This window comes from Eretmochelys imbricata, chromosome 7 (assembly GCF_965152235.1).
Source record: "Eretmochelys imbricata isolate rEreImb1 chromosome 7, rEreImb1.hap1, whole genome shotgun sequence".
Taxonomy (NCBI): Eukaryota; Metazoa; Chordata; order Testudines; family Cheloniidae; genus Eretmochelys; species Eretmochelys imbricata.
In genome coordinates, this window is record NC_135578.1 from 98429710 (window position 1) to 98456617 (window position 26908).

General features: G+C 40.1%; 1 protein-coding gene across 2 annotated transcripts in view; it reads right to left on the reverse strand.

Moving 5' to 3' along the window:
* PPP2R2D (protein phosphatase 2 regulatory subunit Bdelta) overlaps positions 1-26908 on the reverse strand; it is a 42124-nt gene that overhangs the window by 5398 nt on the left and 9818 nt on the right. The window contains exons 3-7 of one of the 2 annotated variants that reach the window (XM_077822736.1): positions 20729-20826; positions 10493-10658; positions 5582-5694; positions 2152-2329; positions 1086-1250 (exon numbers count right to left, since the gene is read on the reverse strand). In XM_077822736.1, the coding sequence (XP_077678862.1) occupies positions 1086-1250; positions 2152-2329; positions 5582-5694; positions 10493-10658; positions 20729-20826 (720 nt within the window). Of the gene's footprint in view, positions 1-1085; positions 1251-2151; positions 2330-5581; positions 5695-10492; positions 10659-20728; positions 20827-26908 lie in introns of those variants that run through there. The other variant, XM_077822737.1, reaches the window with a different exon arrangement.

Below are 26908 nucleotides of genomic sequence, written 5' to 3' on the forward strand. Positions count from 1 at the left end.
CATGGTTTATTTATAAGTGAATATAAATTGCACCACACACAAAATCTACTGAAAGAGCAAGTTTGTATTTACACTGAAATTCAATGAGGATTTTTGTCTGTTTTCTTGAACCATGCTTCTTGGTTAGGTTGAAAGTCATTTACTCTTAATTCTTCAAATCAATGACAAGATGAACCATTCAACACCAAGGGAATAATAGCAAAGTTCTTTCTTACAAACCTTTTATGAAAACATCACAGACTACCGTACGTTTTACAGAGTAAAGGAAACTAACAAAAATATGACAAGTTAGATTGGCCATTGACATTTCCATTTATATAAGCTAAGTTGACTAAAAAGGAAATGCGCCATACCATACTTGCCACAATGTTTAAATATTTCTCTTCCCCAATCAAAAACCCCTCATCTTTGCTTCAGAATATGAGCTTACCTAGAAATATCAATGCAATTTAGGTAAACCCCAGGAAGTAGTGATATATAAAACCATTACTACTGTAATACAACCAAGAAACAACAGGCTGTGCGTAAAGATGGGCCCTATTCCTTATGGTGGAAATATAAAAGCTTTCCTCACCTATATGAGGCTGTGTGGCTCAGTGCTTCAAAAACACTGGCCTTTCACCTCTGGGAACTGGCTTCAAATCCAGCACAGATCATTATGAATAAAATTCATTCCGATAGGTGTAAATGGTCACAAATGAAATGGGTTCTGGCAGCCTCAGCCCAGTTCCTAATGCACAAAGGTAGATGTCAATAAACTGCCCTTAACTGGCACTTGTTAAGCAGATACCTTTGAGAAGCACCAAGACTGAGTCTGGACAGAAGACAGGTCTCACTGGTGCCAAAAGCACTTGAGTCACATCGTCAATTGTCTCATGCTACACTTCTGCTTGCTGATGGCCTAGAACAAGACAATTAAAATGTTCCATTCTACAAAACTATGACTCCTTACCTTTGTAAGTTCTTTACCAATAAGCAGAATTTGACATTTTAATGTTTGTTTATATAGGTAGAACACCTACACGGTCTCTTGTTGTATATGACAAAAGTCTATAAAGCAAGAAGATATAGTCTAAATTACTTACATTTTGAATGTCTATCACAGAGGGCTGAAGAACGCATATCACAGAGTCGTATAGTTCCTTTGCTACTACTGTAGACAAACACATTACAATGATGTGGGTGAAACTCTGCAGCAGTAATCACTTCTGTTAGTTCCTCCATGTTAGCGGGCTTAATATCTACAATGTCTGAAAGTTGGTTGGTAAAGGCAACAAATAGCATTTCCCATTTTTATTATTTCTAAAATACAATTTCCAAAAAATGGTTAATTATGGTTGTAGTATATTTTTAGAAGCATAAGGTAAGTTCCACCCTTCTGCTTTGCGGACATTTACTCATTGTAAAAGGACAGGAGTAGCATAAAAATAATCCTGGGCTCGTCCTAGAATCTGTACCCTAAAAACTAAAAATATTTGTGTGGAAATTTTTTGCAGGATCTTACAAACAGAACACTGAATGGCCTTCGTTCCTCTTATGCCCTGAAACAACTTAATGGCTATTTTATATTTCTCTCACCTTTGCTTTTATTGAAGACACCTACGTTACTTGCCAAAATATCTCTTGGACCATTTTGGCCTGAAATAGGCAGCCGTGAGCCATAGCAAAAGGGTCACTTTCAGTATTGTCTGTAAGGCATATCCATACTTGCTATGCAAAATTCTAAGTCTTTACTTTATTTCAAGATTAACATCAGACTACATAGCTGACACTTTGAATACAACAGGAGACAGAACTCTCTAGTGAAATGGAATTCTTTTATTTTACATATATTATCAATAAGATCATTTAATGGAAGACTGACCCCCACATTTAAGATATATGGTCCCAGAATTTCACCTCGTCTTCACTTTCTGCTCTGCAAAATTAAACTCTACATATCTTCCTACTTGCAGCTTTTCATTTCAAAAACATGTTTCACTGTGAATTAGTGCATTTAAACTAGTGTTTAATTATATGACTAGAGTTAAATGGAAGTATTTAGGGAACTTGTGTTTAGTAAAACTGCAGATATAACAATGAAAGTGTTTCTATTAATAGTCAAAACAGAAATTTATATGTAATCATAGAATTCATACAGGAAAAGGATACTAAAACTTCTATCTGTGATTTCTAAATGCCATAGGTTAATTCTTAGGTCATCTGCAGAAAGGTATGTTTCATGATCACTATTTACTGAAATAGAGTTTATGTGATACGTGTGCGCATTTGCAAATATCCTTCGGGGACTTGCTTCTACCATTAGGTCCATGGGTTTCAATATTGGCACCTGCAAAGGGGAAGAGAAGATACAAGAAAAGTCAGTGTTTATATGTGGGGAAAGTTCACTGTAAAGATAAAAAAGAGCTAGTAATTTGTGATTCAAAAGTTTACATTAAAGATGAATTCATTCAACTATGGTATACATAGTCATATTTCCTATTATGTAAAATAGCAATGTAGACTACAGAAACCTCATTTTCTCTCTGTACAGGAACACAGTTCACTTAGTTCTGGGGCACTTTTCAAATCCACTGGGCAAAAAAATCTAATAAAACAGTTGCCCACCCTACTCTGATTTTCCATATTAGCACTCACAAACCAGATCCCAGACTGTCATTTTTTGCATTTCAAATATGTAAGACTCTCCAATACCTCCCCATCGAGAGAAGTACATTTATACTGAACAATTTCGAGATACTCAATTTGAAACTCTCATATACCTGAAAACATATCTTCTGCAGTTACTTGTAAGATCTATAACAAAAATTAGCTAAACAAAAGAGATCTAAGCCTGTTTACTTTGAGCATCTGATAGCACTTGGTGCACTGACTGTTTCTCCTTTGTCAGTTAATCCCTTCTAAACATCAACAAGGGAGCTGAAAAACCCTTAAAACAACATTTTAAAATGGAATGAAAAAACTATTTGAAGGATGAACAACAAGAATATGGACTTTTAAAAGAAAATTAGTTAATTTACAAATGAAATCAACTTAACCATGTCCTCATAACACAATCTGATGCTCTTTTTACTGAACTATTGATAAATTATTTTTAACACACCAAGAGAATAGAAACAATTTTTTTTTTAAAAAGCTTAGATACAAGAGGTTTCTGGAGTTGCCACATACCTTGTTTATTATAAAAAACATTCCTCTTCTTGCCACTAATGATTAGTCACATTTTAACATTTAAGGTTAAAATGTAAGAAAAAAAATATAATGGATGAAATAGAGTGCTAGGATGAGGTGGACTAAAATTATTATTTTAGGGTACATGAGTTTTATAATAAAAGAACAATCAAAATCCAGGAACACTAGAATTAGTGTAATTAAGGAAAGGTTAAACAAAATCTAAATTACAATTAATGCAATTAAGTGTGAAATTCTCCTTTAACTCCTGGCTGCAAGGCTGCACAGAGGAACAGTTGGCACATGAGCCACACAGAGCGCTTCCACTCTCCATGTCCAGTGGAAAGGCCCTCTGTGCCAGTTTCGTAGATCAGTATTGAAGGAATGGGGATGTCTTTATATGAATCCAGTAGGCCTAACACCCCAAGGGTCCAGGAGTGGCTACACCTGCAATTCTGGAGTACCTGCTGTTTGGAGGGGAAGTCACTGTGTACCACATTGACAACGATACATTCCCTGCATCTAGTTATTTAGGTTTTATGTGGGTGAAGCAGATTTCTTCTAAAATGCACAAGAAAGGGTGAAGTAAAATTCACACAATGAAATCTAAAAGTAACTTTTGAGACTAGAATGTGAAAATGAAATAGCATCAGGCGAACATATTAAGAAACCACCTGAATCATTCCTGGGTGATTGATTATGAAAAACATACAAGTGTAAATATTACCAAATCTCAAATAAAAGGAACATATGTTATTAATAAGTTACTGGTGAAACTAAACCCTGAATCATCAAGCTTCCTAGTAACTGTGCCATGCAAGTAGTTTTTACTATTTATAGCTATAGGACACTAAGAAAAATTTTACCTACACATACAATCTTGCTCTGGAAAAGTGACTTGACCTATTATTGCAATTTGATTGGGTTGTGACTGGCTTTAATAATACTGTGTTTTTATACCCTCAGTTTAGTTTATACTAATATAAACACACATGACCAAAAGTAGAAAGGCTTCTCATTTCTGCTCTGTAAGTATAGTAGAACCTCAGATTTAAGAACACACAGAATTACAAACACTGACCAGTCAACCACACACCTCATTTAGAACCAGAAGTACGCAATCAGGCAGCAGCAGAGACAAAAAGCACAAATACAGCACAGTACTGTGTTAAACTACTAAAAAAATAAAGGAAAAGCTTAAAAAAATTGTAAGGTAAGGAAACTGTCTCTGTGCTTGTTTCACTGAAATTAAGATGGTTAAAAGAAGCATTTTTCTTCTGCATAGTAAAGTTTCAAAGTTGTACTAAGTCAATGCTCAGCTGCAAACTTTTGAATGTTTTCATAATGTTTTGTTCAGAGTTACAAACAACTTCCATTCCTGAGGTGTTCATAACTCTGAGGTTCTACTGTATTCTGTTTTGTCTTGACACAGCATTCAATCCATAGTCTTCTGCAACGGCTTCATATTTTAAAAAGGGCAAATCAGGATTAGGAATGGATCCAGTTCTTTAGTTTATGATGGTGCAATAGAAGAAAATGTTATCAATAACATTTATCTGAATACTAAAAACATTAAATCCACAAGCAGTAAATCAAAACCATTAGGAAAAAAACAAAAACAAAAACTTTTGAGCCTTTTCAATTTCAGAACAAGCTCCACTCAATCAAATACAAGATCAAATGTCTCTTGTAATGCATCCTTGAAACCATTAAATTTAGACCTACATGGCCAAGATGGCCAAACAGTTTAATTAAAAAGTGAGCTGAACGTTACTGAAAAATATTCTTTAAATTTAATTTTCCACCCATGTCAAAGATAACCACCCTGTGTTAAGTGCAAATTTATGATCCACACACATGTTGTGAGATGGGTCATTAACACAACAGGCTATTCAGGGAGATAAGTAGAAGTGATACACTATCTTTGAACCTAGACAGTGCAAGAGTCTTATGTTAAAAAAAAGTTCATTCAAAAATATTCTTCTATCTTAATAATTTTACTGTCTTCTATATATTATTTAGACGAATGAAAGGATACACCTAATGAAAAATTTTATTAACTTAATTTTAAACAGACTTTAAAAACCCTATTTATATTTACAACAGCATTAAGACGTTCCAAGATGTCACTAAGAAGCTCATAACAAAATATTTGTCTGGTCTTTAATCTTCCCAAAGCATCTAGGCAGTGTTTTATGGGCCCATGAATTAATGAAACTTCAGTAATATCTTTAATTTAATTCTGTATTATCCTGAAATACCCAATACAGTTTTGACTCCACATAATACAAACTGCAATACAAGACAACTTTATAAATGAATAACACCTCTTTTTAAATGTACAAAGGTAAAGTTGTACATTCAAAAAAGCAGATTTAACGAGAGCCAAAGGAAAAACCAAAACACATACTCTTAGTGCTGTGATTCTAAATGGATCCCGAAGTCGTCCATCTTCATCTTTCAAGTTATAACCTTCAGCTCTTTTATCCCTTTCACTTATTTTCCATAATTTAATAGTTTTATCTAAAAACAAAAATTCACATTCTTGAAATTGAAATTACAAAATTAAAGATGATTCAATAAATTATTATAAAGTTATATGCCAGATTATAAACTCTCCCGGGCAGGGATTGTTTCTTCATCTGGGTTTCCTCTGTGCCTATTACAAAGAGGCCTCAATTCCGATTGTGGCCTTTGAGTGCTACCATAGTATAAAATGATTAAACACAAACACTACATACTAAAAGTATTTTACTTTGTTTGAATTGCTTATGAAACCATTCAGAATTGTCATTAAAGTTGCCTATTTTAACTAGTTATATACAATTTCCAGACAAAATATGAATTTTAAATGGTGTTAAAGTTGAGAATACAGTAATGCAGAGATTTGCAGGGATGTTCTTAATTCTTATTATGCCCCAAACAAGCAAGATAAACTGAGGAAGTTTGTAATTAAAACTGAAATGAAAAGAAATTCAAATATGTTACTGTATGGAAATGCATAGTTAAGAACCTAACACCTTAATTCTGCTCTGTAGCACCAGCATAAAATAATCATATAAAGGCATTTTAGTATTTGATATCCTGGATTAGATTAAGTCCAAAGAGACATTAGATTTTTCATATTTTTTCCCTTATGGTGTCACTATAGTATAGAGTTAAGGTTTTCTGGGTGCTCTACCAGTGCATTTTTATTTCTTTAACATGCTTGGATTTCTTTTAACTTCAACTTTGAATTTCCAGGAAACAGCTTTCTCGGCCATTCCCTGAAATATTGGATTCCAATCTAAGGACTATAAAAGCCATGTTGGATTTATTATTCAAGGGGGGAAAAAGCCATGCCATAGTTCCTAAATTACTACAATTTTTCATATGCACTCAATTTCCCAGATAAGCATCCCCAAAGGCAGCAGCCTCTTTCCCTCCTCACACCCCCCCAAACCATGAGCTCTTCTTACAGCAAGCAAAATTAGGCCTCTCCTTCCACCTTCTGGAGCCAGAGAATAGTCCTTTGAATTTAGCTTTCAGCTCACCTGCTTTTTCAATATGGTTCAACTTCTATTCCGTTGGAAAATCTATCTGTGAAAGAATCTTATTCTCCTTCAGGGTCACCAATCCCCATGATCCTTGTGCACATAAGGATATTGAACTATTAAGACAGAAAAGCTCTTTTTTCCACTGCAGAAAGATGGAAGAATCAGTCTCCAGGGACAAAGTTAGAAAGGAATGTTACCTTGAGCCCATAAGTGAGGCTGTGTAAGAAGATTTAAGGAGGAGCACTACACAGGGCGAACCGCCTTGTGAAGGTCAGGAGCATCTTGGTCTGCTGGTTCAGACAAAGAATTAAACCCTAGGCTTCTGGAGACTAGCAGGTCATCTATGTGAAATAAGTTGTCCAAGAATGAGGCTGTGAGTTTTTCAATATATGATAGATTGGAAGCTGTGACAAAAATATTCTGAGGACCACCAGCAAGGCGTATTAATGCAAGTGCGTCTTGACTGACTCGGTCCCACAAATTTCCATGTTAAAAGTTCTTCTCCAAGAAGGCATATGATTATTCTATCCCTTCCATGCTTACAGCAGAACCAAGGTACTAATGGGCTTCTGGGCTAAGTTGTGGTTCTGACTTTTGAGAGGGAAGAGGAGCAATGTAGGATCAGTGAAACTATGAAGCCATAAGTACTGGGTATACTTATATCTGTTGACATATCATAAATGGAGGGGGCATTTCTCACAAAATCATCTCCATCAACTAAAGGAGAAGGAACACACTGCACCTGGAGGAGACTGACTCCGCAAAACACTGAGTGTAAGGAAAAACATTCAAAGCCCCTGACTCTATCCTAGCTAATCCTGAGGTAAAAACATGGTTGGGGGAAAAAAAGTCAAGGTAAAAATCTACGCAGAAGTCTAGCCTCTATCTGCTAAGACAAGGAAACAGCAGAGAAGCATGAATCATCCACTCTCCTTTAGAGGAAGAATGTGATTTTGAAGAAGTCTGCTATTTTTATTTGCTGTTAGGAAAAAATCTACTCCTCTGACTTAAGGAGGGATGTTTGAAAAAAAGTTTCTCCTCCTTAAGAAATAAGTATACACATATGAATATACAGTAAAAGATTTTGGTAGCATGCACAATGTATTTGCATTTAGTAATTTGTTTCTGTTATTCCCCATCAAGCTGACAAAGATTTGCTGTTAACCCAATGATCTCCTGAGGAGTGAGACTTCCTTTATATTTTAAAATTCTATGAAAAGTGTGACATACCCATTTGAATAAACCTTTCTTTCAGAAGCTGTTATATGCACTATTTTCATAAACAAAAAGGAGACTGATATACAATGTTGAAATGTACAGGGATTTTTTCTGCTGTTTCACAGCTGATGTCCCTGGTGTTCTGTTTAACAGGTGATCATGAGATAATGGACAAACCTTGTGAAAGGTAATAGGGTATGGGTTTTCATCCTGTAGGTCATGATCACCCTCCCCTCTGCCCTTCCTTTACAGGGCGGGGAGTCCTGAAATTATGGGAAAGAATCCAAAATTTATTTCTGTTGCAATGAGGTCAGATTACAGAAAAGTTGAAAACACACCGGATTAGAAGACTAAATAATTTATTTGTGGATAGAGGTATAACACAGAAAAGTGATTTAGTGGAGAAAGTAGACTGTTTAAATCCAAGTCCATGTCAAGAAAGAAAACCAATTATTTTTAACTTTACAAACAGGAGGGGACTGTCCATTCAGAAATTCAACGTTCTTTCACTCAGTGTTGATGAACTGACACTTCCATAAAATGTAGATGATTCCAGTCAAATGCTGGATAAGGCGACAGAAACATTCTCTAAGGAGATGGGTTGAAAAATTGCCAAAGGGACTGTAACGTCAACAGGACAGACAAAAAAGCAGCTTTGGCTGTTAGAATGCCAAGAAATTTCTACCATGCAAGAAACAAGGTAAACTATCCAGTTATTTCGTAACTTAAAATTTACAGATAGACTGCAAGTCCTTTTCATAGAATCCAGGTAACAGATACATCATCTGAAACCTTTTTAAGTTTTCTTTCCATTCTATAAATTGTCTAATTCAATTTAGAATAAGCAAACTGCTGTATTTGTAGAACTGACAGATAGATATCTGAGGGAAATTGTTTGCTAGCATTCTGGAAAAAAAGTGAATTCTGCATGGGAGACAAGGAAGAATGAGCCTTATTCTCAAACCCCAAATGCTAATCAGAAAAGCTATCACTTTTTTTTAAACCTATAAACTAGTACCTTCAAGGCCTCTGAGTAAGGGGGTTTATTTGGATTACAAACTGGGCAGGGGCCTTCCTTTAAAATCTTATACAGTGGCAAGTATATCATCAGCAAATAATAACTGTGTAACAGTCAGATGTACAATAAAATGTAGGCTTCCAGAGGCATACAAGACCCAGCCCAACCAAAGATACCAAGTTCTTTCACACTCACTTTGTAAGTTATTTTACGATAAAGAACACCAATGCAATTGTATACTGCAGTATTCCATATGAAACTTAATCACATTTGCTCCATTTTTTAAATCTATTAATTACAAACAATAAGGTTACACTAGTTGAAAGATAAGAGGGAAATAATTTTGATGTCATTTGTTTTCAGCATTTGATATCACTTTTGCACTCAGTTTCACTGCTTTCTTGTGTAGTTTCCATTTGTGTTCATCTTTCACACAGTAATAGGGGAGACAAACAGTTACAACTAGAAAAAAGTGATTGTAAAACAACAAAAATTGGCAGACAGATTCCGGGTCAGATGTAATACTTCAAACCAATTTAAAACAAAACAAAAAAAAACCAACAATAGTTTCAGTTCAAGTTCATACGATCTCTTTAGACTTGCCAACCGGCATTTTCAGGACACAGTGTAGGAGTAATAACCTACAAAAAAGCCCTTCCCTATTAATAGTGCATTATGGTGAAACAGCAGTACTACAGTACCCAGCACAATGGTACTGTAATCCAGAATTTTAGTGGAAACCATAATGTAAGTATTTACTATTAACAACATATATTAGAAGATAACCATTAAGATTTCCCCCAATTTAATAAGGCAGAGAGGAGAGGTAGGGCTATATTTCAGATTTATTTAAGTGAGACTCTTAATTGTATGTATGGTATCAACATACCATGGTCATGTATGTAATGGAAATATAAACAAACATATTCCTGTCAATACAGCTGTTCCTTTTAGTTTGAAAGCTATTCCAAGCAGGCACCAGGCTCTGATGTTTGGGAAACATACCACATTGTGGGAACCACCAGAAATAATGTTGCATCACTAACATCAGGTTGCTCTGTCATTGAGGAACGGCCCTGCCACTGGACAGGGCCAGGATCAGAGAAACACAAAGAAAGCTTAAAGCCTACTTTTCTCAAGCTATGCTAAGGATATGGGGCTAAATCCTACCTTTTGAAACACATTTGTGCATGACAGAAGCAGAGAGCAAACAGAGCTTCTTACATAGCCTTCAGTCATGCAAGCAGAACATCAGGCAGGGAAAGTACTGCTGGCTATTATGTCAGCTTGCATATTACATCCAAGGACACATTCTGTGGGTTGGTAGGTATATCTTCCCATATTCCCCTAAAACAGCTAATGCATAGTTACTTCACTATTCTAAACACATGGTATCAAACTGAACATGTCTTGCATGGAATTAAAACTATAAAAAAAGGATACTATTCTGTTGTATGAAAGTAATGAACAAATGGATCCAGGATAAGACTATGAAATTCAACTAGAGTATCAAAAGATCTTGCTGTTTTACACAATGAAATGTCCTTACCATTTGTAGACAGCAGGAAATGAGCAGCATTCTGTTGTGGTAACCACCTAATTTTATTAATTTTTTCCTCAATTTCTAGACTCTTCAAGTAGTCAAACTCAGGTTCATGACTCTGAAAGGTACTGTAAACATTATATTCTCCCCGAGAATGCGGACGGCTTTTATTCTGAAAGGAAGTAGAACATTTTTATTAATGAAATAGAAGTTATTTATGTACCTAGAAAATGACAACACTTTATATACACTCTAAGAACAGATAAAATCAGCCAACTATTAATGACAAAATAAATGTGAACGAGGAATTGGGAAATGCTACTGGGCAAAGTCTTGATGAACTGGTCAAGATCCATTAGAATGATATTCTGTATAACTGGTCTTTTACAATACAAATTGTAAGTTTAATTTAAAACGTCCATTTTTGTTTAGTTTTAGAAATTGCAAAATCCAGTCTGATCCTGCTATGTTTGATGCACCAGTATGCCTTCTGCTGGCAATGTTCTAGCCAGAGAATTTCACTGCACATTAGACATGCCGTATATGGTTATGGAAAGACCCCATTTCTCACAAGATGTGTGGTTTTGTAAAGTTTTTAAAATGTATTTTTTTTTAATATACCAATGTTATAACATTACAAACTCTACAAAACTGCGCATATTGGAAGATAGTGGACTCTTACCACTATTGGGCAGCTCCAGTCCACAGTACGGTTCTGTGGCTGGTATGTCAGCAACAGAGAGCATGTGGTGCACCAAATAGCGATGGAGCAGGAGATCTGCAGCTGGTCTTGACTTAGAGATCTGCAGAGAAACAGAAGTTTTACAGTAGATTAATATTATACAAATGTTTCTTCTTGTTCTTGTTATTTGGGACAGTCAACATGTAATTTCTAAAATTGCTATGCAAATCGACATTAATGCAGATTTGCATTAAAAGTGTCCTGCAAATTGTCATCTCCCCTTACCAATATGTGGCAAACCCCCAACAATCAAGTAAAGATGGTCCAATCCTCCAATGTGCTGAGCATCCTAAACTTCCATTCATTTCAATGGAAGGTGAGGACACTGCATAATTCAAGATGTCAACTTGGCTTCCACTCTGTTTGAGGCCACTATGACATTCATTCCCCACTCTTATTAGCAGGCTCTTGTTCAGGTGCTTCCCTATGTTAAATATAACCATCATGAAATACAGCCACAATATGGAATAGGCTGGTGAGGCCTCAGGTAATTCCTTGTTTGGGAATTATCTAGATTAAAAAAAGTTGTGTATTATGTTACCCTTAATTGTACATAATTCTAAATATTTTTTAGAAAAGATTACTGTGAATAGTCACTGAGGAAGGAACAGGAAGATGCATCCTGCGAATATCAGAGTTAGCTCTGTGCCTACTATAGTACATTAACAGTTATCATGTGGAACAGGTAGTGAAGCGTATAGTTAAGGTTGACCAACACTATAACTGTCATCACACTGCGACTCCCTTCTGACAACAAATATTACTACACGACCCCAGGAGGGGGGGACCGAAGTCTGAGCCCACACGAGCCTCCTCCACCGCCTCCCCCATACAAAGCCCCAGTACCGTGGGGGGGGGGGGGGGGAAGGGGAGACAAGACTGAAACCCAAGAGCTTCAGCCCCAGGAGGGCACCTGTAATCTAAGCCCCGCCACGCAGGTTTGGCCCCAGGTGGTAGAGCTCAGGCTTTCAGCTTTAGCTCTGGGCCTCAGCAAGTCTAAGCCAGACTTGGTGACCCCAATAAAATGGAGTCCCGACCCACAGTTTGAGAACTGCTGCTCTAGCCCGGGGGGTAAGCAGGACTTCCCTGCAGTTGCCTGTCCCAGCAGCCAGGGACTGCTGTTGTGCCAGGCACCAGAATTAAAAGCAGGAATACCGTCTCCTGTCTTCTCAATACTTCCACTGCTGGTGCTCAGAAAATTCTGAGAAAGAAATAGCAGCATAACTACAATGCAAAGGAATAAGGAGCCATGGTGGGGAGACAGGGACTGGCACAAGGAGCCAAGGGGAGGAAGTGGGAAGGCAAGAGTAGGACTGGAACAAGTTCAGGTTGACAGGACCAAGGGCAGAACAGTTTGTAGTCACTGAGTATGCTACACTCAGAATTTGGAATAAGACCCAGGATTCCTGAATCTCTACATTCTTTTATCAAATTCTTCTATCAAAATATGTACCTCATCTCCCTCTAGTGGCTGATCCATACAGAAAATGGCAAGTCTCTACTGCTAGCAGTAACTGTTAGCTCAAGACCCTGTCTACGCTGGCAAGTTTCTGTGTAGTAAAGCAGCTTTCTGCATTGTAACTCCTGAGGTGTACACACTGCCAAGCCACTTAGTATGCAGAAACTGTGCAGTTGCAGCGCTGTAAAAAAACAAAAACAAAAACCAAACAAAAAAAATACCACACACACCACCCCGACATGAGGTATACAGCTTTCTGCATTGGGGATACAGTGCCACAGTGCCAGTGTAGACACCCTGGTTGATTACAGAGCTACAATTGGCCTCTGGAACGTGTCCCACAATGCCTGTTCTTGCCTCTCTGGTCATCGGTTTGAACTCTACTGCCCTTCCCTCAGGTGACCGGTCATCCCCACCCCGTGAATTCTGTGGGAATTTTGAAAGTCCCCTTCCTGTTTGCTCAGTGACATGTGCAGTGGTCTCAGTGCATCTTCCCAGGTGACCATGCCTGCTCCACGCACCAGGCAATCCCCCGCTTGGAGCAGTGCTGAGCTGCTGGATCTCATCAGAATTTGGGGAGAGGAGGCTGTTGAGTCCCAGCTGTGCTCCAGCCATAGGAATTATGATACCTTTGGACAGATTTCACAATGCATGACAGAAAGGTGCCATGACTGGGAAACACTGCAGTGAAGGGTCAAAGTGAAGGAGCTGCGCAACACCTACCACAAGGTGTAGGAGGCAAACCATTGCTCTGGTGCCATGCCTACGAGCTGCCAGTTCTACAAAGAGCTGAATGGGATACTCGGTGGTGACTCCACCTCCACTGCAAAGTCCACTGTGGATTCTTTGGGGGCTCGCATGCCAGTTGAGAGTGGACCGAGCCAGGAGGAAGAAATCTTGGATGATGATGTGGCAGGGAAAGGGGACCCAGAGGCAGAACGATGACTTGGAAACCAGAGATGTTTGCAACCAGGAGCTCCTCTCTACCCTGGAGGAGGCTAGCCAGTCACAGCTGTCGGATCTTGGTGAAGCGCAAACAGAAGATGAGGCCCCTGATAAGTGGCTTTGATTTTGGGAATCACTGAAGCGAGTTGTTGGGGGCAGGAGGGTTGCAGAAAGCAGGCTTGTGTCTCTGTGATGCGTGTACCACAACATGCCTAGTCTGAGCAGAGGAACAGGGTGTTGATTGACTCCCTCACTTCAGAAGCATCTGCCTCAGAGATCTCCAGGAAACTCTCACGAAGATACCGGGCAACCCGCTGCCGCAAGTTCTTCGGCGGAGCTGCTTGTTTCTTGCCCCAGTAAGGGTAACTTTCCTGCACCACTCTACTGTCACTGGGGGGGTCGGGTGGGGGAATCACTGCTGCATATAGGAGAGCCGCATAAGGGCCAGGGCGGTCAAAAAACAGGAATTGAAGAAGTGGTGGGACAGCAAGAGGAGGGACCGAAAGGAGCACATGGCGCACCAGAACGAAGCCACAGAGTGGCTGTTAAATATTATAGAGTACCAAGTGGACACGTTCCAGGTGCTACTAGCACTGCAGACCAAGCAGCTCCGCACACCGCTTCCCTTGCAGCCACTGTTGCAAAACTCTTTCCCATGCGCTCCCCCAGACACCACCAACACACTCTTATCAACCTCCTGGCTCCAGTCAGTACCCGCTGCATTCCACTCCTCCCCCATCACAGTCCAGCACTGTTTACTCCCAGTACGCACTGCACTCAACAACCGTCCCTCTGCAGTTTAGCCCTGCTGAAATACAGTACTCACTGCACTGTACTCTAAAGGAGAAGGTTGGATATAATACCTGGACATACACAAATCTAACTGTGGAGGACCCCACCTCCTCCTGGGACCCTCCCCTCCCCCTCAGTGCTGATGTGTTTTTTGTTTCTCTCTCTCTTCCAGTTGTTGATTTTTAATAAAAGAATTGTGTTGGTTTGAAAGCAATCTTTAGTCTATTAATTGAAAGCAAACATAGCCCTGAAAAGCAGCAGGCAATTTTCTTAAACCTTCATGATACATTATCTGCACCAATCACAATCACCTCCTAGCATTAAGAGCACTGCACTTCCGAGCACAGCAACAAATATTAGTGGCTTTCAGCTTCAAATTGCTGCCTCAAGGTATCCTTATGGCCCTGTGCTGAACCCCTCTAATAGCCCTGGTCTCCGACTATTCAAATTCAGCCTCCAGGCGCTCAGCCTCAGCAGTCCAGCCCTGAGTGAAGATTTCGCCCTTCCCTTCACAAATATTATGGAGCGTACAGTATGCAGCTATAAGCATAGGAATATTGTCATCAGCCAGGTCCAGCCTCCCACATAGGCAGCGCCAACGGACCATTAAATGGCCAAAAGCACCTTCAACAGTCATTCTGCACTTGCTCAGCCTATTGCAAATAACTCCTTGCTGCTATCAAGGTGTCCCATGTATGGCTTCATAAGCCACACCATTAAGGGGTAGGCAGAGTCTCCCTGGATCACAATGGGCATTTTGACTTCCCCTACAGTGATCTTCTGGTCCGGTAGGAAAGTCCCTGCTTGCAGCTTCCTGAACAGGCCAGTGTTCCAAAAGATGCGTGTGTCATGCACCTTTCCAGACCAGCCTTCGTTGATGTCCGTGAAACGCCCACGGTGATCCACAAGCACCTGGAGAACCATTGAGAAATACCCTTTCCGATTATTGTGCTTGGCGGCTAGGTGGTCTGGTGCCAGAATTGGAATATGCGTGCCATCTATTGTCCCTCACAGCTAGGGAAGCCCATTTGTGCAAAGCCATCCACAATGTCACGCACGTTGCCTAGAGTCATGGTCTTTTGGAGCACGATGTGATGAATGGCCCTGCACACTTCGTCAACACGAGTCCAACGGTCAACTTTCCCACTCCGAACTGGTTAGCTACCAATCGGTAGCAGTCTGGAGTAGCCAGCTTCTACGGTGCAATCGTCACACGCTTCTCTAATGGCAGGGCAGCTCTCATTTTTGTGTTCTTGCGCTGCAGGGCTGGGGCGAGCTCACCACAGTCCCGTGAATATGGCTTTCTTCATCCAAAAGTTCTGCAGACACTGCTCATCATCCCAGACGTGAATGACAATGTGATCCCACCACCCAGTACACAAACCGTTACAAGATGGTGCCAAATGCGGATGGAAGCACAGGGATTGCTGGGATGTGAAGCAATGCCTCACAGGGCATTGGGACAGCACCCAGGATGCCCCGCAATCCCCTCCGCCTTCCCACAACTTTTAGCGACAGAAGAGAAAAGAGATGCTTTGTGGGATAGCTGCCCAGAGTGCACCACTCCGAATACTGCTGCAAGTTCCACAAGTGTGAACATGCTATTGTGCGGGCAGCTGACAGCGTGCACACACAAGCAGTTTCCCTTCAGTGCTCTTTGAGCAGCGCTGTAACTGCCAGCACTGTAACTCTGCCAGTGTAGACATATCCCCAATACAGACCTCTGCCATTGGGGGTCTAAAAGTCTGTGAAGCAGATAAGCCTATATATATAAATAAAAAAAAATTACCCCAAAAGTGTGATTTTAGAAGGAAAAAGACTTTTTGCTCTGACTGAATTAAAGTCTAACCTTCAACCCAAATTTTCAGTGTAAAAAAAAAAAAAAGCTACGCAAAAAGAACCAAAAAATAAAAGGGGATGTTATGAATATCTGTCTATAAAACTCAAACTGTTCTTCTCTGTGCATGGCTCAGTGAATGCCTTGTTTGTGTTTTCCTGTTATTTCAATTCCAACTTTTCATAGCTTTGTATTTTTTTAAATCATCATCATCATCGAGTTGGGACTTTCATAGGATAGTTGAAATAATGTGTGTGGACTGACCCAAGACTTCAAATGTCTCAAAATAGCTTTGGACCTGCTGACTGTCTAAACATTTTTCTATCTGTGGATTTTCTGACCTGAAATTACAGCAATGAGGAGGTTCTTTGTTTGGTAAAGATGACCTAAACTGAACCCCATTGGAAAATGCTCATGACTTCAGAAGAGGAGTACTCAATTCTGATTCCCCAAGGGACTCCTGAGGAGGTGTTCCAAAGGAAAGGAACCAGATAGGCCACCATCTTCAAAAACCGAAGTAAACGCAGTTGCCATAACTTGTGGGTCTGTTTGCTGCTGCAGTGGCTTCTGGCCTGAAAAAAAAAAGAGGCCTGTACTTGCTCCATCCTCCCAGCTGGCCACCAAGGGTAGGTTCCAGCAACATGCAACGTCTAAAATTCAACATTTACAAGCCTGTTTTCTCTAGAAAAGCAGCAACTTCTGTCAATGTTAAAATATCCAAGCTGATAAAACTAGTGGCTAATATTCTCAAACATGTACCAGCATCCTGAAGTTGAATTAAACCACAAAAGTATCAAATGTTCAAGTTTTGTGTTTTTTCAATTTTTGTTAGTAGACAGACCTCTCTAATAAAAATGCAAGAACACTAAAGTTTTTTTTTTAGACTCCAACAGATGGCTAGTAGCCATCAAGTGTGTGCACAGCTGAAACCCACGGAATTTGAGAAAGTTGCAAGGAAAGAATAAAGTTTATCTAAGAACCAAGCATTTTACCAAGTGTTTTATTGTTTTACCTCTTTTCTCGGAGTTCTCTATACATTTGGGTAAATAAATAATGCTTTGTTCCGAGAAACAGTTTTTGAGTCACTTTAATCAGATGCTAGTCACGGGCCCTCAGAGAAAAAGAGCTTACAGGTGCTGGATGCAGTTTGGCTTATCATATAATAATAGTTGGGAAATGGGGCTGCCACCCAGAGATCCAGTCCCATAGTGGTTGGAACACATGTTTCCACCACTGAGAGAGATGAAGGAATCCACGCCTATTACCTGAAGGACACACTTGAGAGGGACCAAAAATGGTCCCATAACTGATGCAAGAAAAAAAAAAAGTTGACATACATATATTGACAATTTCTTTGTGGGTTGCACAGCCTCTGAGGACCTAGTGTGAATACCACCCAGTCAGCTTTAAATGTGACCAATCCCTTATGCTCTCACATGGTTCATCAAAAAGGTTGGAACATGTGAGAAGTCAATATGGCTCCACTTGATGGAATTTCTTTTTGGTTTCCCTAGGTTGTTAAGAAATGCAAATTACACACAAATAGTCACGTTAAACCAACACTAAGGTTGCTAAGTCAAGCACTCAAAAGTTCGATGACCCCAGAAATATTTATCTCCCTTGTGTATATGCATTATAATCCTGTCTTAAACTACATGATCATTTACTAGAGAGACATGGTGAGCAATATCTTTTATTGGACCAACTTCTGTTGGTAAAAGACAACCTTTTGAACCACACAGAGCTCTTCTTCAGGTCTGGGAAAGGTACTCAGATTGTTGCAGCTAAATAAAAGGTGGAACAGATTGTTCAGCCTAAGTAGTTAACACATATTGTAAGAGACCATTCAAGGTGGTCAGTTAACCTCTGAAGTCATAAAACAAAAAAGGGAGGTAAAAGTGGGTTACAGATTGTTGTAATAAATCATAAATCCAGTGTTTTTATTAAATTTGTGATTTTTAGTTTTGTCTAGTAAAGTTATGAATTCAAGCTCCAAGGCTAGCCTTTTGAAGGTGTTGTGCAGGTTTCCCTTGAGGATGAGGGCTCAGAGGTCAGATATGCAGTGACTGTTTTGTGAAAAGTGTTCGCCCACCGGTTATATGGTGCTTTTGTCTTAGTTGTCTATGTGAGTTCATGCCGTATCAGACCTCTCAGTCTTTGTCCTCAAATGAAACCTGCACAACACCTTCAAAAGATGAGCCTGGGGAGAACTCCTCCTGTCACCGTAGGAAGCGTCAACACTCAAGTGCTACAGCAGTGCAGTTGTAGCATTTCACCTTGAATGGTCTCTTGAAATGTGTGTTAACAATGTACGCTAAATAATCTGTTCCATCTTGTATCTAGCTGTGACACTCTGGTCACCTTTCCCAGAACTAAAGAAGAGCTCTGGAAAGTTAGGCTCTTTCACCAAGAGAAGTTGGTCCAACAAAAGATATTACCTTGTCTCTAACATTCTGGGACCAACACAACTACAATATTACAAACAAATGATCATATACTATTTTTTTCCATATGATCCCTGCCTCATTCAATTCACAGAATGGATGATACTAAGGGAATGAGGCTGCTGTGTGTTGGACCTTGCCTCAATTGCTGCAGAAGCTGGAAGCTGCACAGTGAATAAGGAAGGGCACTGCAGGAAGAGAAAAGATGGTCTCACAATTTTCAAGGCTGAAAGCTACTCTGAAGATCTGGATTTTATCCCCCGCCTCTGCCACAGAATTCCTGTGTGATGCTGGGCAAATCACTTAAACCAAACTTTTCAGAGGTTGCCACTAATTATGTGTTCCTCATTTTCTGAGTGCCAGGGGTCTGAACTGAAGAAACACTGGCACTCTCAACTGCAATGGAAATCAATGAGAGCTGTGCTCTGAACATATAAAAAAAAAAGTGTTATAAAATGCTAAATTCTCTACAAAATAAAATAAAAATAAATCAGGCCATGAGCACCTCAAATTATGACCTAAATTAGTGGCTTTACCTTAATCTCCCTGTGCCTCAGTTCCTCATCTGTAAAACAGGAATACCCCCACCCAACCTCACTGCGGTGTTGTGAAGATTAATGTTTGTGAAGAATTCAGATGCTACAGTGATGAGTGCCACAGACAAGCCCATGAGGAAATTAATAATTCTGTATGCAGAGCAGGGTTTGAATTGTATCCAGTAAATAAGGAATGGGTCCATATATTGAACAATGAGGCTAAAATGAAATACTGACTACCCATTAACTGAGCACTACCCATCTATACACTTAATGAGGCAGGGCTCTGTAAAAATAGTATGTAATTTTGAATTAAAGACTGTCAAAATGCATACACACGAGGGGTACAAGTTAAGGCTGCATGGGACACCTTAATTCCGGTAATTCATAACTTCTGAGTGCTTGATTTTGCAAATTGAACATTCTTTTAATGTAGTTTTTATGTATAACTCTATAACAGATATAAATGTAAGCATACTTGAGGGCTCAGAGACAGGATTTTCCTCAGGCTTTCAAAGCAAGGTATAAAAATGCTCTTTGGAGGCAGAAAAATGTTGAAAGAAAGTGAACATTCCACTTGGTAGCAACAACCATATAAAGATTTCTTTTACAGATATGGCAAAGCGATGGTAATCCAAGTATTTGGCTGTGTAAGGCTCAGACAGTAAATCTATGTTCTTTACATACCATGAGCTTATAGTGTAGTATCCCAATGTACACTATTTGTGTGTTGTAATAAACTGGATTATGCACATTTTAAATTTAACCATCTGTATTTATCCAGATTGAGGATACAGAATTTTTTTGTGTTTTTTCCCCCTTCTATTGTGAAGATTATGGTACAAACAATATGCAAATATGAAGTGTATATATACACACGCCAGCCCATTCTGAGTAACGCAGGAAAATTTTAACTGGTGCCTACCATCTCAATGACATTATCTGCTAAACAGTTGTTGAAGAAGGCCTTCTCTATGCTCTTCCCTGCCAGGTTGCCACATATTTTTGGGGTTGATTGGGAAGCTGCTGCCTCTGCTATCTTTGAGTCGGCTGCTCCTAGAACACAGCAAGCTGCTGATGCTTCAATTTTCAAGCACCCTCTGTTTTCCTCCTAGCAGCTGAGCTGTCCATGCCTTCTTTCTGAAGACAGTTAAAATATTTCTAAAAGAGAGACTACAATTTTTTGTCACCCTGACCCTGAGCTTTAAGTTAAACAGCAGGGCCCATGGCAATCTGCAGAATAATTGTGATTGTACAGGCTAAACAGAAATACTTGGAATGGCCATTGCTTCAGATACATCATTGAGTTCAATAAAGAGATCGGGACAATTTCAAATTTTCTAAAGAAATATCATGGACTAGAAAACAACATGGGAACATTTAAAGTTGGTGATATCAAAAGCTGTAGCAATATCATGCATGTTAATAAATGAAAAACTCAAGAGCAGCTTCAGTAGGCACACTTCATTGTTTTTGAAGTCACTGACCTCTTGTTCCCTTTGAAATATAACCACTCTGCCACCCTTGTCTCCTGTCGCAAGAAGATCTCCAGAGTAATTAAATTCAACTGTTGAAATAATATCAGCTGTAAACATAAAATAGAGACAAAGTAGCATTATAATGTGTAAACTGAGCCAAATAGTTTAAAGACCTAGAAACTGAACACAATACAGAGGAAGATAACTATTCCACTTCGATAATATGACAGCAAAACAATCCTATCTAACTTACAGCATTACTATCCAAAACTAAAACCAATACTTTTGGGCATGTATATCTTATTTTTATATCTTATTGCTGTACATTTGCCAAGTGGCAACAGTTGCTGAATAGAACAAGGTAACAAGCGAAGCCCACAAGGGTATGTCTATGCTGGAAACACCCGCAGCTGGCCTGTGTCAATTGACTTGGGCTTGCGGGACTCAGGCTGTGGGGCTATAAAATTGCAGTGTCGATGTTTGGGCTCAGACTGGACCTCAAGCCCTGGGACCCCCAGGAAGGAAACAGGTATGAGAAAACTTCCCCAGGGGACAGGTTTCCTTCTAAGCTAATCTCCAACAATTGAGGGTTACAACCTAAAATATGAGCTTTATATCCTCTCAATTTTTTTATTTTTGCATTTATTGCAACAATTCTGAATATTCTTGCTACCCAAATAAATATCTAATCTTGTTTTCAGTATTGCTAAGTTTCTGGCCTTAGTGATATTCTGGGGCAATGAATTTCGCAGCCTAATTGGGCATTGTATGAAAAAAATATTCCTTATCAGTTTTGAATTTGCCACCTTTAATTCTTTTGAATAGCCCCTTGCTCTGATGAGACAAATACACAGACACTTCTCCCAATTTTCTCTATACCATTATTTTGTATTTACCGTATATACTCGTTCATAAGCTGAATTTTTTTAGTAAAAAAGGGAAGCATCAGAGAAGGGGGTCGGCTTATGAACGGGTATAGAGAGGGGAGAGGTGGGACACAGCCCCTTCCCCCAGCAGAGGGAGCAAGGAGAGGCAGCACAACCAGCAGAGCCAGAAGAGAAGAGGCGGGGTCAGAGTCTCTCCGCTTCTGGCCATGCTGCCCTCCCTCCAGCCTCCGAAGCAGCTGCAGCTCTGGGGCTGCCAGGCTGCAGCCCTGCCACTCAGCCCCGCCCTCCAGAGCACGCTGCAGCTGTGCCGCCTGGTCTGGCCCGCCGGAGCAGGCTGCGGCCGCACTGCCCAGCCTGCTGGAGCAGCTCCAGCCAGGTCAGAGACATCCTCCCCTGGACCTCCACAGATAAGGTGGGAAGGGATGGGATGGGGAGAGTGTTGGGGTCCCGGGCTAGGGGTGGGATCATGTGGGGGGTGGTCACAGGTGTTACTCCCCTGATCCCCGGCTTCTCCTTCCCAAAAAATTTCCCCACCAGTTGCTTTCCCAGCCCGTCAGGGTAAGCAGCTGCCATGCCAGGACACTTCGTCTAGTTAGGTTTACCTCCGTGCCGGCAGACGCTCGAGGTAAACAAACCATCTTGGCCCGCCAGTGGCTTATCCTGATGGCCCAGGAGCCAAAGTTTGCTGACCCCTGAATTACAGGGTCAGCTTATGAATGCGTCATAAAAATTTTCCATTTTCACTTAGCCATCTTGGGGGGGTCGGTTTATAAACAAACCGGCTTATGATCGAGTATATATGGTATGTCCCCTGAAATTTGTCTCCTTTCAACATAAAGAATCCCAATCTTTTTAATCACTTATGAGTTCACCTATACTTATAGATATTTTTATTATCAGCCTCTGAACCTCCCCTCTAATTCTGTAACATCAGTTTTGAAATGGAGTGACCAGAACAAAACACATTATTCTGGATAAAGGCATACCATTGCCATATAATGGCACTACAGTATTTTCAGTATTAATTTCCATTCATTCCTTATACACTCTATCAATTTGCCTTTTTTTTTTAAAGCAAAAAAAATAATAAAAAAAAAACCCCTCTGCTAAACAGTCAAGCACAGGCCTTCACTGAGTTGTCCAAAAGGATGCCTAGATCTTTTTCCTGAGTTTACTGCTAGTTTAGAACCCAATAAAGTGTATTAGTAGTTCAAAGTACTCTCTGCTGTGCACATGACGCTACATTTTATCAATCCTGAATTTCATCTGCCATTGTGTTGCCCCTTCAATTAACTTGAATAAGGGCCCTCTGAGGTTCCTTAAAGTCTTCTCCAGCCTTGACTAGATAATTGTGTCATCTGCAAGTTTGCAATCTCACTGATCATCTCCTTTTCTAGATAATTTTAATAAATTAAACATTAGTCTTACCATATAATGTTGTGGCACCCTGTTGAAACCTTTCCATAATAAAAAGTGTCCATTCCCCCCAACTCTATTTCCTATCTCAGTCAGTTTCTGATCCATGACAATACTTTGCCTCTCTCATAACCTGAAACTATTTTTTAAAGTTCTAAAACACATTTCCTAAAATAAATTTTCTGCAATACATATAGAATATTCTGAATACTGGATGGTATGGCGTAAAAGTTTTTAATGGCACTGAACAGAATGATCTAATTCAAAAATAGTTTTGACAATCCTGAGCTCCTTGAAGCTGACACAAACAGATACAAATATTATCACCCCATCATACATATACAGATATATGAAATAGGTGTGTACATCACATATACAATGAGAAATTGAAAAAATGTGAAAAAGCAGAATGAATGAGCAAGTGATTTAAGAAAGTAGTGGAGGCAATCCAAATTTGATGCATACAAATCTATAGATTTAGGATATTTTCAAGAATTTATTTCAAATTTAAATGTCCAGCCTTTAAGTTACAGACTATTATCGCTGTACAAATAAGCACACTGCTACCATAAAATCTGAACGCTATACAACAAGCAAGACCGTTTTTAATAGTGGAAACTGGTAAACTGCCTCTGAAAAGAAACTGAAATTAATCCTTCTCTTAAGCTATTACTGATAACCTATAAATCAAAGGAAAAAAACATTTTTAGGAAAATGCCTAACATCTATTCTATCCTTCAATTCTAACTACCAAAGTACTCATTGACTCATTCTCTCAAAAAACAACAAAAAGCAGAAATTGGGAGACAATCATTATGTGTGTTTTTCACAGAGACTGATTTTGTTTAATGCCTATGAGTGGCTGATGTCACTTGCTTAAAATAGATCTATTATTTACTATTTGCATTACAGCAACACAGATTGGGTTCCCATTATGTCAGGCACTGTACAAATAAGATACAGTCCCTGTCCCAAACACTAACATTGTAATAAGCAAAACAAAGGGTGCAGGGAAACAGAGGTACAAAGTGGTGAAGTAAATTAGGCAAGCTCACACAGCAGGTTGGTGGCAGAGCCAGCATTAGAACCCACTTCTCTGCTGACTCCCAGTCCAGTGCTCTATCCACTGAACTATGCAGTCTGGATTTCATACAGAACCCCAAAAAAGCATGCTGGGTGTATTAAAGACGTGTTTGATATGGAGAGTAGATATCTAGACATGGTGTAATAGGATAAGGTAACAAAAGAAGTGGAGGCAGTGGAGTTAGTGACAAAGTTCAAAGGTGGCAGAGGTAAACAAGGTCAAATGGATATTTGAATCATCTTGCAACTACAGTAGCCATTTGGGTTGGCTGCTAGAGACTATGAAAGTATGGGCTTTTCCTGTGGAGCAATCATTTATTTTGTCACTACTGGAAAACTAATGAGGCCATGTGGGAGGTGCAGCCACTAGAATGACTTTTGGGTGGGGGGTGGGGCGCTGGGATAAACATAATAAATTGCTGACAGTACATACAGGAAAGTAAGTTTTGGAGAAGGAAGTCAAATGGGGTACAGAAGAGTACACAAGATTACTCTTCTGTTCTGATGTTGCCAAGGAGCTGAGGGAACTACACAGAGCACAGTAGAGCCACCACTGCAGCTTCCAGTTTGGAAAAGGTCACTTAACTTCTGCTTCTCTAGCCTGTCATTCTAACAATGTTTTAGAACATCCATCCTCTCCCCCTTGCAAGCAACTTTTTTAAAAAAAGCAACCAGAATTGTAGGGGTTTTGTTTTTTAAAGTCACCACACTAAACTTGATGTATTTTTAATTACATTTAATTGGTCACATAAGAATACTTTTCTTCTACTAGTTGCAGGACCGCCAATTTTCTCTACTACTAGAATATATCAGGCAATCCTTGACAAGAAGGAAGTAACCAGTACCGAAATTTCCAGAAAAGTGAGGAAAGAACAAGTAGCATCAACATCATAATATCATTGCCCAGTCCTTCCCGAAGAGAAAAAATAGATTTCTGGGCCTATTATACCATGAAGCACTACTCTTAGGAGTGGCACACCCAGAGAGAGCTATGAGATTAATTATGTATTACTTGGAAACATTTCTGAGGGCTTGTCCAACTTGCTGCCCTGCATGTTTCCCTGAGGGTGACTGAGACTCACTCTGCCCAGGAAGCGGTCATAGGCCTCAGCAGGTACACTTGTAAATTAGGCAAGAGAGCAGGTCTTTTGGATTTATATGGTTCTATAATGCACTGTTATTAATCAGGCAATGATTTGTTGCTTTCTTAGGGCAGGCCCTCACTACCTGCAGAATCGGGTGATGTCTAGACGCAATAAATCAATCCCCAATCGCACTCCCCGTCAACTCCGGAACTCCAGCTTGCGAGAGGTGGAAGTCGACGGAGGAGCAGCAGCGGTCAACTAGCCGCCGTCCTCACGGCCAGGTAAGTTGACCTAAGATACGCCGACTTAGACCTGGGCTTACTGTGACAGAATGGATCTGAAGGAATACCTTCTTCCTGGAAGTAGTTCTGTTGATATAACTTAACTGCTCTCTGAAAATCTACTGTGCAGCTTTGCTCCTTTTAACATGATGGTCTATGGAGGAAGGAAACTAAGAAGTCATGGGACACATGACAGCTTCAAAGTTGTCAGCCATTCCTAGGGCCACTTTATCATCCTGGAATTTACGACACTCAATCTCTATAGATGGGACCCATCCTTTTTGATCTGACGTTAGGGCATTTAAAATGACCACCTTTTTGTAAGGCAGTAAATGGAAGTCTTGCTCAAAACACTTCTGTTAATGTGTGCAGAAGAGTGTTGAAATTCAGTGTAGGTACTCTCAATATTGAGATGCCCTAGTTCTTCACAACAACAAGGATTTTCACAATGTGGGTGGTCTCCTAACTACATGTATAACTTAAGATACCGTAGAGGGAGAATAGTTTCTCCATAGTTAAGGTCACAAACAACTTCCATTATTAAAGTCATATTTTTGCCTGTTTGCTTTGGTCTGCATAATTGTTTTGGCCTGAAGACTGCCGTATTTACTGTAAAGGCATAGGAGAATGTTTCTGTAAAGTATGCAAAAAAAGCAAAATCGCTTGGAATGACAAGTCATTTAAAATGTATTCTGATTTGAATTTGATTGTCTAATATTTGTCTTCTTGTATCTCAAAACCCACCTGCTACTGTCCCTTCAAGTTTGCATACAGTTAGATCTTTTTGAAAACTTTTGTGCTAGCAGTATGTAGAGAAAAAAGTTTTAGTTAAGCAAAATTAATGAGTTTTGGATTGTTTTGGGATCCAATCCTGTCCAACTTCATTAGGATTTTAACGTGTTAAAATACACCTGCTTTCCTCGATTTGTTAGTTACAAGAAAAAAAGAGAGGGGGAAAGGGCTGAGGATGTGAACACCACCACAGGAAGGGGGAAACAGCAGTTGCTGGAGTTCAGCCATGAGGAGGGAAATACCTTCACAGTCACCCTCTCCATAGTGAGCCACTAACCCACAGAACAGCAATCCCCAAACTTTTCATGGTCATACCTCCCCGTCGGGAGTGGGGCCACAGCTCCCAAGGGTGGGCTGGCAGGCAGCGGAAAAGGGGATGAGGCTGGGCCACAGCTAGGGGCGTCAGGGGACAGGAGTGGAGCCGCAGCCAGAGGCCGAGGCTGAGCTGGGAGTGGCGTTGCTATCCGGGTTTGAAGCAGAGCTGTGACCAGGCTGCGGTGGGGGCCCTGGCTGGGGGCAAGGCCACGGCTGGGGCCTGATGGTGCTCCCTCCCTGTCCCCCTGTGGGGGCTGACCTGAGCCTCATGGTGCTCCATCCCTGTCTCCTTGTGGGGGCTGGCCCATGCCCCTCCCCAAACGTTCCTCT